General features: G+C 42.9%; 1 protein-coding gene across 7 annotated transcripts in view; it reads left to right on the forward strand.

The window, feature by feature from the left end:
* The window catches only part of SLC10A7 (solute carrier family 10 member 7), a 140,768-nt gene extending 133,823 nt beyond the window's left edge, over nucleotides 1–6,945 (forward strand). For 5 of the 7 annotated variants that reach the window (XM_071753709.1, XM_071753712.1, XM_071753710.1 and 2 more), the window contains 2 exons: nucleotides 1,030–1,175; nucleotides 4,315–6,945. In XM_071753709.1, coding sequence (XP_071609810.1) covers nucleotides 1,030–1,175; nucleotides 4,315–4,359 — 191 coding nt within the window. In that variant the 3' untranslated portion in view covers nucleotides 4,360–6,945. Of the gene's footprint in view, nucleotides 1–1,029; nucleotides 1,176–4,314 lie in introns of those variants that run through there. The other 2 variants (XR_011727777.1, XR_011727778.1) reach the window with 2 other exon arrangements.
* The last annotated feature ends 8,982 nt before the right edge of the window (nucleotides 6,946–15,927 follow it).

Genomic DNA, 15,927 nt, shown 5'->3' on the forward strand with positions numbered 1-15,927 from the left:
CCTCAGGAGGGTCCTGATGAATCCCAGCTGCTTTGGTTGCCCACTCTGCAGAGACAGAGATGGGTGCAAGTTTTGCTCACACCCGTGCTTTGTGGAGGATGGTGGCAAAGTTCCAAGATTGAAACAGATAATTTTGAACAAGAACAAGTTCAAAGTAAACATAATTGGCCTCATTACTGCAAAACTGAATCAGATTTAATTTTGCATTTCACATCATCAAGTGCAAAGATTATGCAGGGAGATGTCTGATAGAATTAGCACTGCTCAGTGCAGATTCAGGCTCTTAGGAAAAATGGCCCATGTCTAGTTCTGACAGTCACTTCTAGCATCTAGCAACTTCTGTGCTCCAGCTGTTCCCTAACTCTTCATAGGCTCAACCACTTCATATTGCTCACTCAGCTCAGCAAACCTTTCCCCTCTCATGCTGGATCTCTTCTGAAACACAGGTAGAAAAAAAGAGTTGTTTTCTCTAACACATACAGAGTACTAGACTACCATGAAGCAGTCAGAGCAGGCAAGGCTGTCATTTGGGTACTCTCCAAGCAGCAGGGAGTCTGCCAGGAAAACACAACCCTCCTCTAGTGCTGAATGGGCTGAAGAAAGCCTAAAAGCAGAGGTTGGATGGATGGAAAGCAGTCATGACAACACAAAATTATGTACAGTGAGATGAAGTAGTAACTAAACAGTAGAGAACCAAGCTCAGCAACTGAAAAGCCATACTATAGCAGGACATATTTTATATCAAGTCTTCAGCAAGACTGACAGCTATTAGCACAATTTTAAAAGATCTTTTATGGCATTCCCCTACTCCTTCCTTTCTGCCACAGACTTTTCACTGCCATATATTTTTTTGTTCTTTATATATAAAACTTCCAGTAGTCATTTTTTTTCTTTTTTTTTTTTTTTTTTTTTTTTTTTTGGCAGAGGGGGAGGGGGGGAATGAAATGTCAGTGCAACATAAAGTGCTTTGCTTTTCTCCAGAGCTGGAAGTCTGAGGTGAGAATCTGTCTCCTGTTTTTCTGCCTACAGGCATCCCAATGCTGAAGATTGTGTTTGCGGGTTATGAGCACCTGTCCTTAATTTCTGTCCCCTTGCTCATCTATCATCCTGCTCAGATTCTTCTTGGAAGTCTGTTGGTACCAACAATAAAATCTTGGATGGTTTCTAGGCAAAAGGTAAGATCTGTTGGTTTTGATCTATAACAGAAAGTGTGCTTGCAGGAAAAAAATACCTAAACGTGTCTTAAACTCCTCAAATTCCTCCTTGGAGATGCCATGGTTGGGACTTCTCCTGTTTCTTTACCTCCCTTATGGCAACCATAGTCACAGTGTTTTCAAATAGAAAATGCTGAACTTTATCCCCTTTGGCTCTGAAAAGGTTTAAATCTTCAGACCTATACAGTTAATTCAAATTATGAATTCATTCAAATTATGAATTCAGATTATGCCCAATAGGAATGTCTCCAGCTAATAATTACAGCCTTGGATCTTCCCAGTGGAGAAGTGACAAAGATCTGTCCACTGGCATGGGAGCTGGGGAAATCAGGTAAATGAAGGCACATTCTGAATTGAACTGAAGCAGGATGAAAAGTTTTCATTATTTTTTTTTTCCTTGGGTCACCCTTTACAATAGCAAGAAGTCTACAGGAGTCTGATGCATCGCATTTCATGGCCAAATTATGACATGGGGTAGCTTGTAGGTAGACTATAATGTAGAGGTTTTTGTATTGACATCACTGATTCAAATTCTGCTTGTTTTACTACAAATGGAAGCTGTTGGCATCTGACAGACATTTGGTTACCTACATGAAATTATTACAATGGTTTTAGGTTCTCAGGACAGTAGTAACCAACTCACAGAAAGCTATTCCATACAACTGATTTAAATGCTGTCTGTAATGGTCTGAGATACCAGGGATCAAGAAGCTGTGGCAACTGAAAGCAGCCTTTGAGAGCCATTTTAGGTGAAGGTTGAGATCTGATGTGGGAAGCCCAGCACAACCAGTACCCTGCACTCTCCACTTGTCTGTGTACAAGTTTTTGTATCATAACTCCCATGTTTCCAATTTCCAGCAAAACCCAACAGGCTGCCATTTTACCAGCTTCTCTCCACTGAACTCACTGTGCTAACTACAACACTAAAATTCCCCAAGTGAGTGGTTTTTATGTGGCTCCACTTTTGGTTTGTAGAAATCAGGAAGACGCTTTCTTTAGGAACCGAGTCCAAAAAAATCATCCCTTGCTAAGATATATTTATCATAGTGTGTGAAAATGGAAATCTGAGGATCATGTCATTTCTCCATCTCTCTGAAAGTCACTTTTTAAATCAGAAATTATCAGCAGGCATTACAGGTTGTGTAAAGAAAATTCTGTGCTGTTCCCACAGCAAGATAACCTAAAGTTGACACTACTGGTGACAGAATGATCCCTGCATGCTGACTTCTCTTCAGCATCTTATTGATCTCTGTTGCCAAGACCAGGAGTGGGGCTGGAGCTCATCCAGACTGCCCTGATCCTCAGGGGCCATAATGGCCTTTAGGGACTGCTGTCAGTTGCTGCAAGGTAACACAGCCTTTACACAGGGCATCAGGAAAGTCAGACAGTCCTGGAGAGATTTACAGTTCACCAGCAGTAGTTTCTTATTCATTAAGCATCAAATAAACCTCCTGTGCTTAATCAGACTGTAGAGTCACTTTGGAGGATTGTTGTTCTGTTGCAGCAGTTTCTTCAGTTGCTCTTGTGTATTATTCACAAATGTTATTTTAATTACTCTTTGAAAAAAATCAATGAGGTTGGATCTGGTACGGTTGCAATAAGTATAATAGAAATGAATGCTGTGACTGGATAATGGCCTCCTGCTTTGAAAATAAACATGTCATCATCACCCTTGATGTTTATTTTCTATAAACACCTTGGCTTCATTTTGGCATCTCTCTTGCAGGAGGAGACGGGTATCCAGTCACAGTACTCAACTGCAGTGACATTCTTACTTAATTATGATAGTACATGTGATCTGCTTGTATGAAATTGAATTTAAATATTTAGAGGTTCATCTACTCTAAGGTATTTCTAGTTTGTAAATATGGCAGCAGAATGTGCCAAACTACAAAGTTAAAAAATTGTTTCCCTTAACAAAATGTAGAATGATGTCTCTCTCCAAAGTCTCTTGCTGAATAATATCCAAAAGACTAATCTCTAATGGCTAGATTTAACAATAGCTAAATGCTGGTGTTTCTGAGGAGAATATAGCCTATTTATTTTTAAAGGTTTGTATTTTTTCAAGGGTTTACATTTGTGCTGCAGTGTTTTTCAAGCAGTGCTTACAAGCTGTAAATGTACAATATTAAAGGTTAATATCTACAATAAGAAGGCCCATCAGAGATCTCTCAGGCTGAAAATTGTTTGTTTAGTCAACCCCCCCAAAATGCTAAGACTGGCAGGCAAATGCCAGTCTGTCAGGACACTATCCCCCAGGAGGATGAGGGAAACAGAGGTTCAGAATTGCAGGACTTTGCAAATTTCACTAATTGCCCTCTCACTCAGGCCAATTGGTTCCACACAAGACAAGACTGAGCTATTTTCTTGCAGAGCACACCAATAAGAGGCATCCATCCCAGGGTGGACTGGGGCAGCTGAGAACTGGACACATTCTGAGCCTGTCATGTTTGCCTCCTGAGTTAGAGAGGTTCACACACTGAATAAATAGCTCAGCTACCATAACTGGCCAGCCCTGAGGGGAACACAGAGTTGGACCTTGCCATCAAATAAAGGCACGTGGTTTCTCTCCTTGGTAAAAGTAGAGTAGAGCTACAGAGATGTCAGGTGTCCCCTGGCCTAAGGTCCCCTCTGGATGGATGGATGGGCTTTGGCTTATTCTTACCTTTTCTCAGAAAGGAAGGTGTAGGGTTTGGAGGTGTGTGACATCCCCCACTGCAGGAGTGAGGTGACTACAAGCAGGCTTTGAGACATGTGGAAGGAGGCCAGGGGGACAGAGGTGTTGACAGAAGTTTTCTTCACACCCTTTCCCTAAGGAGGTCAGAAGGTCTTTTGTCTGTGCCACAAGTGGCTTCCTGAGTGGGGTCCCAACAGTTGTCTCCTTAAAAGACATTGCATATTCCTTGTGGTTCCTCTGGCATGGGCTATGGGAGATCCTAAAAGATGATGAAAAACCCCAGAGCTGGGTGCTAACAACTCACTCAGCCTTGTAGAAGTTCACACAGTGTTTTGTTGCCCCTCATAAACCAAAATCTTGTCTTGTGCTGGTGGTTGTGTTTGAAGAACATAGAAAAGTGACTGATTTGTTTACTGTCTGCAGGCACTGAAGTTAACCAGGCAGCCCAAAGCACCCGTGAAGGTCTGATGATGGAGATGGCTGTGTCGCAGTGAATGTATATATGTACTATACTGTGAGACAGATGGATATTTGTGAATGTTGCTTCAGTGCATATTTTATTTTTATATATACATATATATATATATAAAAGATACCTATTAAGTGCCTTACAGATGCATTCTTGGCAGAAGCATTGTTTCCAGAAGCCACTCTGTTGGTTACTGCAAGAGGTTGTACAGTATTTTGGAGTCCTTTAGTTTTTATTTTTCTAGCAGAGTGGCTGTGACTCACAGCTGGTTCTTCCATTGCCCCTGCTTTGAAGCCAGGGTGCAGCAGCTGTAAGTCTCTGTTTTAAAGTAGCCAAAATGACCAGAAGCCTACCCCACTGCTGGCTTACCCTGGGGAAGAGCTTTCTGAAGGTTTGGTTTTGTGTTTTGTTTTTTTTTTTTCAAGATTGACTTGAATTTCTGTGTGACTCTGTTACACTCCATAGTCATATGACTGTGACATGCCTTTTTCTTCTGAGTTTGTGTATACTCAGCATGGGGCCATCCATTGGATAGAAGCTGAGAAGCATGAATTATTTGCATTTTGTTGACACAGTTGTCTAGACATTCCTTCAAAGTTAATGGTTTCTCAAGAAAATTCTTTCAATTCCATTGTATGATATTGTGCCATTGTATATCTTAAATGCCTCATAAGCTTCTTCAAAGAAATGGTCTGGTGCTTGGGTTATGAGTGAAGTATTTGTGTTTGCAGCTAGGAGATCTTTTATCATTTACCCCTGAAGAACACAAATTTTTGTTTTCCTTTTTTCTTTTCTTTTCTGCAGTGACAGAACTTAGGATGCTAATACTGAAAGAGAGCCTTCATTGTAGTAAGCCAAGCTATGTTTTCTGTATTGCTGCATTGGTAAAGAATAATAGCTTGTGAGGACAAGAAAGTTTATGATTTTTTTTTCCAATTAAAAGTAGATCCTCACAGAAACAGGCATGCTAATTTGACAATCAGCCACAACTTTTTTTAGAAAATGAAACGTTACACTTTTTGATAAACTTATATAAAAAATAATACAAAAAACTATGTCTAAGAGGAGCATTAAAGAGAAAGGACCACAGGCATATATTTAAACATGCAGCCAGTACCACGTCTTTTCTGGGAGATGAAGATTTCAGAAGCATACTCTGGTCCAGCTCTGAGGTGTATTCAGGCAATTGTGCATTAAAACATTAAAAGGAATGAAAGAAAACAGGTCAAACTGGGATTGATATAAATATAGAAGTTTCATGTGTGTCATAGTTAACATTGCAGTTAGTAGTGCAGCTGAGTGCAAACACCTGGGAGCACATCTTCAGCAGGTATAAATTATGACAGCTCTGATAAGGCTGTAGCCATTTGGGCAAGGTAAAGATCTTTGGTTGACAGAAGGCATGTGAAATTCATATCCTTTTGCCTTAGTGAAAAAAACTGTGTTGGGTTTACCAAGTCTGTTATTCCTAGTCCATTATTCCTGTGAACAACAGAAAAGTAATCTGGTACCAATCACTGGTGCTTTACCTGATGGTCAGCCAGGGCAAAACCATCCCTGTTGCCAGCTGTATGAGACAGTGCTGGAAGCTGACAGCATCACCTTGGTCAGAATTGTCACCACCCATAAGGCCACCATGTAATGAAGGAACGTGAGGTGGCAGCATCCTGAATTCTTTCATTGCCTGGGGTGGGAATCAAGCTCTGAACACTGAGCCCCTCAGGAGGGCTGAGGGACACTGTCTGCTGCCTGTGGTCCCCTGGGCTGTGCTCTCCTCCAGCAACCCAGGGATGCCCAGGGCAGCTGCTGGGATCTCACCCCAGGTAGCATGTCAGATCCATGTCTGAAGACAACAGCAGATGGCTTCTTGGACCAAATTCAAGGTTGCCCTTCCCTAAGCTCACTGACCAGTAGCTGGCTCCATGTGGGAACAATTTCCTTTGTCTGGGCTTAAAAACCCTGCTTGCAGCAAAGAGTCCAACCTCAGGACGGTTTCTTTTTGATCAGTGCCCATAAACCTGAACTTCCAGAGTATATATTGACTTAATACCAATCCCACTGACTTCCATGGCTCTTTCTGTTGGTTGTGAATGGCAAAGCAACAGGCTCAGGAAGAGGACGAGCTTTTTTTAAAAATTTGTAGGAAAAGTTCAAGCATACAATAACTCACTGTGGTTTTGTCAAATAGTCAGAACACTGCAAGTACCCTTACTGAGCTACCTCTGTGTACTGAATCTCTGACTTTCAGTACATCCAACAACTTGCTAAGATTCCACTGAACACATCCAGTTTTCCTTCATTACATTTTTTTCTTCATTTAAGAATATTGCAAAGGTAAATTTTGTTAGAGCCTTTACAAAGTTCTTGCTGATTGCTTGGAGCAGCCTAAATATTGTGTATGAGTGTTGGAGGTGCTGGTCTAAAGGGAATATAAAGCAAAATGGAAATACATGTTTTAAATCTGTACTTAGTGAAACTTAATTATGTATATCAATTCTGTTTGTTTAAAAATTGTTAAGATGTTTGTTTTATGACCTGTTGAGATGCCTATATGTCTTTAATAAAGAGAATTGTTTTGAATTTAATTCTGCTTATAGAAAAACAAGATAAAATTACTTATCCTCTAGGTCAAGTTTTAACCTCTGTTACCTATGTTTTGTTCTTCTGTTGGTAAGCTTTTCAACTGTTTGCTTATTCTTTAAAAAAAATAAATCTGTGAACTGTATGGAAATATTTTCTGAACTAAACTCGGGGAAAGAAAGTCCTCAGAATACTGCAAGTTACCATCAACTGCAAATTAATTTATTGTACTTCACCAGTTTTTCAGTAGAGAGTTAGAATAGTTCTTAAATCTTTTCAGTTTCTTGACTTTAACTGGAAGAAATTGAAAATATTGAAAATAATCAGGCAAAGCTGATGGCAAACAAGAATTTGCCCTTGTTATAAAAAAGATTTTCTTAATCCACACTTTTTATCTTCTGCATGTCTGTAATACCATCTAATGACAGCAGAGGAAAAAAAGCCACCCAAAAAATAAAAGAGCACTTTAGAGGTCACAGAGTGTCTTAGCACTTTGTGTTGTTAGACATTTTATTTCTCTTTTTCGGCACTAAATCGAGAAGTTTGTGATGACCCCTGTAGTAGATCCAAGATAAACCATTCTTTATGCAGTTAAAATTGTGGCTGTTTTTTCTTATAGATCCTTTAGTTAGAGCAAATAGTTTATATGACAGAAAAGGCAGTCTCAGCAGAAGTTGCACAGTTGTGCTCCTTCACAGAGCAAAAGGAGAGTAACCCAGCAGCTGGGTTTTACAGAAGGAGTCCCCTGCTTTATTCTGGCATCCAGGGAGCTGTTGGTTTCATTTGTATTTGTGTTTCTGTAGAAATACCTTGACAGCAGGAGGTGAGAAGGCAAGATGAAATATTGTCTGTCTGCAAGTACATTTATTTTTGTGCATGTGCATACATACATGAGAGATGAGCACTTATATATGTAGAAATCACTAAAAAGGACCAAGTCCCCAGCATACATTTTTTGCAAGACTGCATACAGAAAAAGAGCTACTTTTTTGATGTTATTCTGACATTAAAAATGAAATTTCAGACATTGAATTGTGTTTTGTATTGAATCCTAATCTCATACAGAACCTTTTCAGCAGACAGTCACAGTGTTGTGCTGGCAAACTGTGGACTACTTTGCACTTAAGCAGATGTTGATGCATTTGGAAATTGCAGCACAGTGAAGGGCTAAAGCACAGTCTCTCCACTTTGTTATAATCCAAATGCATTTAAATTACTATTATTATAAAGTGGCAGAAACACACCCAATCCCTGGTAAAGAGGTTAAATAGACAAGAGACTAAATTCTGCCCCTGGTTACACTTGCATATCTCCAGTGAAAGGGCTGGGAAGCTGCAGAGCAGTCTCCCTAGGGAAGCTGTTCCAAAAGCTCTGCCATTGTTCTAACAAAGCTCAGTGATTATGATTATGTAGCACATGAGGAGAGTGAGTGAGCATTTTACCTTAGATTTGATGTATTGCTCTTTCCAGCATCTAAAAAACTGGATCCCTTTAGTCTCTGTTCCATAGGTATCTCCAGTGTCCCAGACCAAAACTACAGCATCGTTTAAGAACAATGGCAGAAGAGGGCAGTTGTCCCCTCTTTGTCATCTTCTTGTTCAAACTGCATTATCACTTGTTATCATTAGACTGTGACTTCTTTAAGGAGGCATTTGGAATTAAATTCTTTGATTTTTTTTTTTTTTTTTTTTTTTTTTTTTTTTTTTTTTTTTTGTGTGTGTGTACGATTTTTGTAAAATTCTCGTTCAGCAGAGAACACCCTGCAAGATGGGAAAGTAATCCTCTGAAGCAGTATGGAAAAGGGCTGTCCAAAGGCTGTAGATGTCCAGGACTAGAAGCAGCAGTGCCAGGAAATGCAGGTGTGAGGCACTGTTGCAGGCAGGTCTGCTTCATGCTGTCATCTACAGCTGTAGCAGAGAGGTCATGAAAGCAGCCTCTGAATTATTCTCTTGCCAGAAAGGTGGAGAGTGAGCTCTTCAGTGAGAAGTGAAATTAAGTTTGCTAAAGATTAAAAGGACAAGAGAGATGTGTTGGAAGCAATTGGTGCCAGTGAGGCCTCTCAGCTGCTCTCCTAAGCAAATTCAGTCCCAGGGGAATCTCAGCTTCTCAGTCCCTCCGATGGCAGCAATCAAGTCTGGAGCTGATGGAAGCGTGAGTCACCACTTGATTTCCTCATCAGCAGAGGCCAAGTTTTCAAAATATTTTTAGCTGCATTTCTGCAGAGCTTTCTGCCCGACAGTGACCTGTGGAGTGACAAGAAAATGAGCAGTATTTGCTGTTGAATCAGCTCTGCTCCCTGCCACCTGCCCTGCTGACAGCAGCTTGGGGCACGGAGATCAAAAGCCTTGGGTACTGCTGTACAGAAGAGAGATGAGTTGATCCCAACACCTGGATTTGGTAAGTAATGAAATAACCTCTTAATGCTAAGGCTGTCTGGTAGGTTCAAATCAACTCTGTCTTGGTGGTGTTGGCCCAGGCCAGAAGCAGGCACAAGAATTGGTTGTGATCCCTGCTGAGAGAGACAGCTGATACCCAACCACTGCAGCACCAGAAGAGGCTGTGAATCTGCTCAGGATTCTCCTCTGTGGTCTGATGAGTATTGTCTGCTCTTTACCCATCTTCAAAGCTGCCATCCAGCACAACCATTTTCCACCCAGTTAAGTAGCAGCAGCAGCAGAAAAAAAGCCACTTTGGATGGCACCCTCTGCAGGTGGGTTCAGTGTGATATAATGGTAACAAAATCAAAGGCTTGCAGATGTTAACATGCTGATGTTGGTTCATCTCTAAGAGAAAACCTTGTATTTGTGGTCAGGTTTTTTATGAAACAGTTCCAAATTTAAGGGAAGTCAGCTCTCTTGAAAGGGAAGAAAATGGGCTGCTTTGAAGGGAAGATTAATTCATTGATAGAATCATAAAAGTTATGGAGGTCATGCAAGAACTGACCTTTTGCCAGAAGAATTGTAGGAAATAAAATTTGAGTCCCATGACAATTATTGGGTATGAATATCTATTGACAAAAGCTTTTGTGATTCTGTGCTCCCTCTGTTTATGTTGTGACTGCAGCCCATCCCCATCAGCTCCTTTGCTGCACAGCTCATACCCAAGATGCTAGAAAATTCTTATTTTCTGTTGCCCTCCCATATAGTTTTGCCTCTTCTTATCAAGAGTATTTGATGAAAATAAGTAATAAAATATTTTTTCCTTTATCTTCAACCTAAATTGCAACAGACACACTTTTTTTTCTTTTTTTTTTCTTTAAGCTCCTCACAGTTAGCTGTCCCTAACTGAACCTGCTGGTGTCATCACTGAGATGATGCTCACTGAGAGCTTCTCTAAGATGCTCTCTTCTTAGAGATTGTATCCTGTAGCAGCACGACACAATAACTGTGACCAAGAAGCCAGGGCAGCTTTCCAAGATGCTGCTTGGGGAGCACAAGTCAGGTTTTTGTGCTGACACTGAAGAACTTTACCCAAATTAAGGTTTTCATGTTCATTAGGACTTGCAGCTCCCCTGGATGGAAACACTGGGATGCACACAGACCTGCAGCTCCCCACTGTATCCATTATAGTTGTTGTTGGTTGGGCAATCCTGTATTACTGTGTCGTATGTTTCACCAGGTTCTCCAGCAAATCCTCACTTGTCTTTCATAATACTGCTTTGAAGTGGACACGTTTCAGGAGAACCTCAGTATTTTTCTTTATAAAAGTTGCTAAAAATCTTTGTGAAATACTATAGAACACTCTTTGTCTAAAAAAACTAACTGCAATTTCCAAGCAGTGCTTCAGGATTGTTATATTAAAAAAAAATGCACGTGTAGTACTTGGCTCACACATTCCCTCTGCCCCTTCCCCAGACATACACAAGTCTCTCAGGTACCTCACAGCAAGTTACCTGTCCCCTTTAGAAAACCACTACATCTGTTTAGGTCCATTTCCCTGATAAATAAAAATATATCCCAGGGGGATAATTGTGTACTAAAAATAAGAGGATGACACAATTTCAGCCAGTTAATAGGATAACTGATGCAGCTCACAGAGTGTTAATGCTGGAAGCCTGGATCTGCTCAGCCTTGCTGCCTGTGATCACCACGCGTGGATCTCTTCCCCACCCCAGAGCCGTGGGAGCAGTACTGCCCTGGGGATTTTCCACCCTCTGCCCACAAACTCCCCTCTTTCTGGCCCCAGCAAATGTAAAAGCATCACTGTGCTGTGATAGGTGAGGTTTTGTGTGAGCCAGGGGAACAGGGTACAAGCACCACGGGCTGATGTTCACCTGCCCCTGATCGGGGAGGACCTGTTCACCATGCACTGTGCTAACGTGTGTGACCCCTCTGACTGTAAAGGGCAGGAGGAGCTCTGTGTAGCTGCACTACCACACATTGCTGTTCCCAAATAACCTCATAGTATCTGTCAGGATGTTGCTTAAAAAACAAAAAACCTCAAATCTTGCTGGTACCAGGTTTTTTGGATGATCAAGGTAGCTTCTTTTTTTTTGTTTTTTAATTAAGGTGCATATTACATGTAGAAAAACATCTGTGTGTAACAGTATATATATTAAACCGTTATCTTCTGTGGTCTATAATTTAATATTTTACATCTATTTAAGAATGTATTTTGCTTTTCTAGCTCTCTGCTTTCAACAGCAAACTCGATTCATCCCTTTTGAATTTTTAGCTTCAATATTCATATAAATTTGCTCCACTGTATTGCAAGCAGCAGCTTTCAGTGTTTAAAAAATAAATTTCATGAGAAATCATTGTTTTTCAATATTAGAGAAAATAAAATTTAGTGTGTTAAGGTGGCATAGTAGTAGTCTTTGAATAGCTGCTGCCTGGAATGTGCTTGAAATTTTTTTCAGAAGCCCCAGTTTAGGAGTTTATTGTTTTAGTAACAAAATGTTTTCTCTGAACAATCCCAGAAGCACAATACATTAGCAGAAGTAGAAGAGTATTTATAGTCAATATTCAGCTGTTATAAATTATGACTGTAAAGAAGAAAAAAGGGTTCCTTTTTAAAATGTGCTGCCAGATTCTGGTTTCAATGATGCTGAGTAAGGTAAGTAATGTTCTTTTGATTAACAGTCAAGCCTTGAGTGGTTTTCATTTAAAGAAGTCTTTATTAAGCTTTTTTCTTGAATTCATCTTTTTTGTTGTTTTGAACTGACTTCCATCTGCAGCGAACTCTCAATGACTTTTTAGCCTACATTAAATCCCCCTGACAAACAGATGAGAATTGTTATTAATTTGCTCCAGAAGGAACTAATAGGCTTTGCCAAATAAATCATGCAGATCACCACGTGTGCTCTTCATCTCTTCTGCATATCACTGCTTAAAAATCATGATACTGTCCTTTAAAAGGCAGAAGTCAAATGAGTCCTTTGACTTGAAGTGGTAAATTTGGACTGATGGTTGTCTTGGGCCTTAATGGTTTTTTCCCCCTTTTTGGTTTGCAGCTCAGAAAATGATGGTAAGCTGGTGGTGAGTGTTGGTTCTTGGCTTTTAGGAATCCGGACGTTTGAGGCCACGCTGCTGTGTCCGCATCCTTCGCTTTCACGGGGAGTTTCCAGCTCGGCCTCACCTGCAGCCCGGCGGGAATTGCCGGTGTTAACCAGGAGGGCTCGGCCGCTTCCCTGACCAAAATGACGGAATCCTCCAAGTCTTCACAGAAGCTTGGGTAAGACCGAGCTCCTTCACCGCCATCCTAACTCCGGGGACTCCGCTCCGGCCCTTGGTGCTCTGAAGCCGGGGTCCAGGTCCCGCCTGCCCTGCCGGGACCCGCAGGGGCTCCGTGTCGATCCCCTCAGAAGATGGCGGCACCCGGTTCGAACCCCGCGGTCCGAACCCCCCGGCCCGGAGCTGGAGCAGGAGGCGGCTGCGGGGCTGTGGCCGGGGATGGATACGGGGGGCTCGTAGCGGGAGCTGTGTCCGCTGCGGGGCTGCGGCGGGGCCGGGGCGGGCTCCATGTCCGGGGCAAGGCTGCCCTCAGGCGGCGGCGCGGGGCAGCGCCGATCCGGGCTGGTGTCGGATGGCACTTGGTGTGCGGGTCTCAGGGAGCCGGGGGCGGAGAGGCTGCGCTGGTCCTGTGGAGCCGTTCCCCTGTCAGCCCCTGGATCCTCAGCCCCCGCCGAAACCCGCGGCAGGGAGGCTCAGCCTGCACCGGAGGGTGCTGGAGCAGGAGGTGACGGTTCCCTTGGCTGATGCGTAGAGTTTGGGGTGCGTGAGGCGCTGGGAGTTACAGCTGGCACTTTCCTTGACTGGGTTAAATGTTTTTCCACTTTGGCCCCAGTGTTTGCATAATACAGATCACTAAGTCGCCTCCTCTGCCTTTCCTGCTCCACCAGCAGCCCCGTGTCCTTGGTACCTGACCGCCGCTTCCTAACGCCCATCAGCATCTGCTGGAAGGCAGGGGGCTGATCTTTGACTCGCCCGTGAAATAGCAACACGCAGTCTCAACAGCAAATTATCCTTTGACTGTAGAAGGTGGCAATCTGTAATGGATATTGCAATCTGAAGATTCAAAGAGACTATCTGTGATCTTTGTCCTCAGCCGAGTAAGCTGGAGTCTCTCTTCCCTCCTACACGTTATTTGATTGTGGTACATAACCTTGGGATGTACTAATAATCATTAGTCAGAGCTGATGTATCCATAACGGGCCTGCCCTCCTCAGGAAGGGAGACGTTCTCTAGAACAGCAGTAAATCAGCCAAACATCCACTTAAATATACAGTAAAATGTGGCTCAAGACACGAGCCTTCATACATCATATAACAAAATGCTTTATTGAGAGAGTCACACACGTGCTGGTGAGGGAAGAGGGCTGCTACAGTGAGACCCAAGAAAGGGGAGTAGATAGTGGTGGGAAGGAGCCAGGATAGGACTCTGAGCAGCTCTTGGTCTGAGGGCAACTTGACTCCTCAGGTGCTTCTCTGCCCTCTTGCAGGTGATGGGATGCCTGGCACAGGATGGAAAAGAAAGGAAGGGACCCTTGCAGGGCTGCCCAGCTGCCATGGCTTTCGGATGGCTTTGAGTCTTGAGACCATGGCAGGGGCAGTGGAGGGGGTCTGGCTTGCCAGGAGTAGTGAGGGGGCTGTTCTGATGTTCACCAGCTGGGCAGGCCAGGTTCCTGACTTGTCCTTTGTTTTTGCTGGTAAGCAGCTGTCTTTGCATCTGAGTGTTGCTGGAAGTGTTAGTGTGCATCTCCACATCTTCTTATAGGCATTTCTATGCTACTTAAAATTAAAAAATAACATGTGCATCTGCAGTTCTGCCAGCGTGCTGGCTGAAGCAGGGGCAGGCCCTCAGGGGTGAGGGAGAGGATGAATCCTCACCCCTCAGCAAGGCAGCACAGGTTTCATCTCCCTGTGCTCAGTTTGCTGGGGGATGTGCTGAATGTTTTACTCTCTGGGATGCTGGCCTTGCTGCTTTGCCTCCCTTGGGTTTTTGTAGTCTTAAGATCCTGCAGAAACTTTGCCAAAAGGGTGGGCCAAGCCACCCAGCCAGATCTCTGTAATAGCTGTGGCCTCCCCCTGCTCTGCTCTGGGGAGAGCACTGCCTCTGCTGGCAGCCTGAGCTTGCACATCCCTGCTGATCCCCAGAGCTGCGCCCAGGGGCCCTGTGGATTCTCCTGTGAGTCTCATCACACATTTTGGAGCTGACAGAATCAGTGTATAATTGGTCTTTTTTTGCTTACTAGCAACAATTCAACCAGTGTGGGAAATGTCTGTGGTGACTTAACCAAGCTTTGGGATAACTGTGCTGCTCAATGCAATCTCACCTCCTTACAGTTAGTGGGACATACTGGAGGGCTGCCATCCTCTGCTAACTGCAGTTGAGATGGACAACTTTAATAGAGCAGATGTCTCATGTAATATTGCATCTTCTCCAAAGCAGAGGGGGCTTACAGGAGGGCTCGATGATGGACAAAACCAAACTAGTTGTCGATACCATGGAAAAGCAGTAAGAATCAGCAGTGGTGTTACATGCTCAGCATGCAGGACTGATGGTTTAGGGGCAGTGATTTACATTTTTGTGGAGTTGAGCAAAAGAAGGAATCACAGTGACATGAGATGGGAAAATGATTTTGCAAGGCTGTGATGAACCAGCATGTCTTTTAGATATCTCAGGCATCATAATGGCATTAATTTAAGCCACTGGAGTTTTTTGACTGCCAAAACTGTTTGATGCCTGTTTGCCTGGTGGGGAGAGGGAGACACAGTCAGTATCAGTGTGCATTAGAGCTAAATGTGAGCTGCTTTCTGTACCTTTGCTCAGTAATTCTGACCCAAAGCCATGTCACTTTCTGAGGGATGGCAACCTAATGCGGGGCACAGATGGCTGCAGGCTGACCTGTGCTGGAGGAACTGGGGACCCACAGTTCCAGCAGAATGTCTGTGACCAAGGCAGTCATGCACCTAGGCAAGAAAACAAGTCAAGGCTTTTACTTGTCCCTCTAGTAAATATTAGAATGGTTTGCACCTTTTTTTTTTTTCTAATGCAGTCTTTTTTTTCTCCTAAATCTAATGTTCTAAACATAAGCACAGATGGATTTCCATACAAGGCAAGTCACTTAAGAATGAGGGTGTTTGAATGGTTTGCCTTTTAATAAATTAATCAGGGCTCATGTTTTTAACAGCCTTAAGAAGAAATAAAATCTTCATCGTCTTGTCATGGCAACTACAATAAACGAAACATCATTCAGAAGTCAAGAAAAAAAGCACAAGCACTTTAGGTCTCAGCCAAGTCTGCAAAGTAGCAAAGCTCATTACTAATTGAAAGGAACCATGTCCCTCAGAGCTCACCATTACTGGTTTTACTACTAATAATACTAGAGCTGCATAAATTTAACAAAAGGCAGAGTTTGGCAGAAGACAGAGTGGTGTTGAAGTGCTGCTATCCTAATCAAACATCTCCACACTTGCTCTGGTCAGCTTGGCAAGAAGAGGTGTTTGGTCATGCTGAAAGTGCTGGGGAGAGGAAGGCTTTTGGTTT

The sequence above is a fragment of the Heliangelus exortis genome, chromosome 10, assembly GCF_036169615.1.
Source record: "Heliangelus exortis chromosome 10, bHelExo1.hap1, whole genome shotgun sequence".
NCBI lineage: Eukaryota > Metazoa > Chordata > Aves > Apodiformes > Trochilidae > Heliangelus > Heliangelus exortis.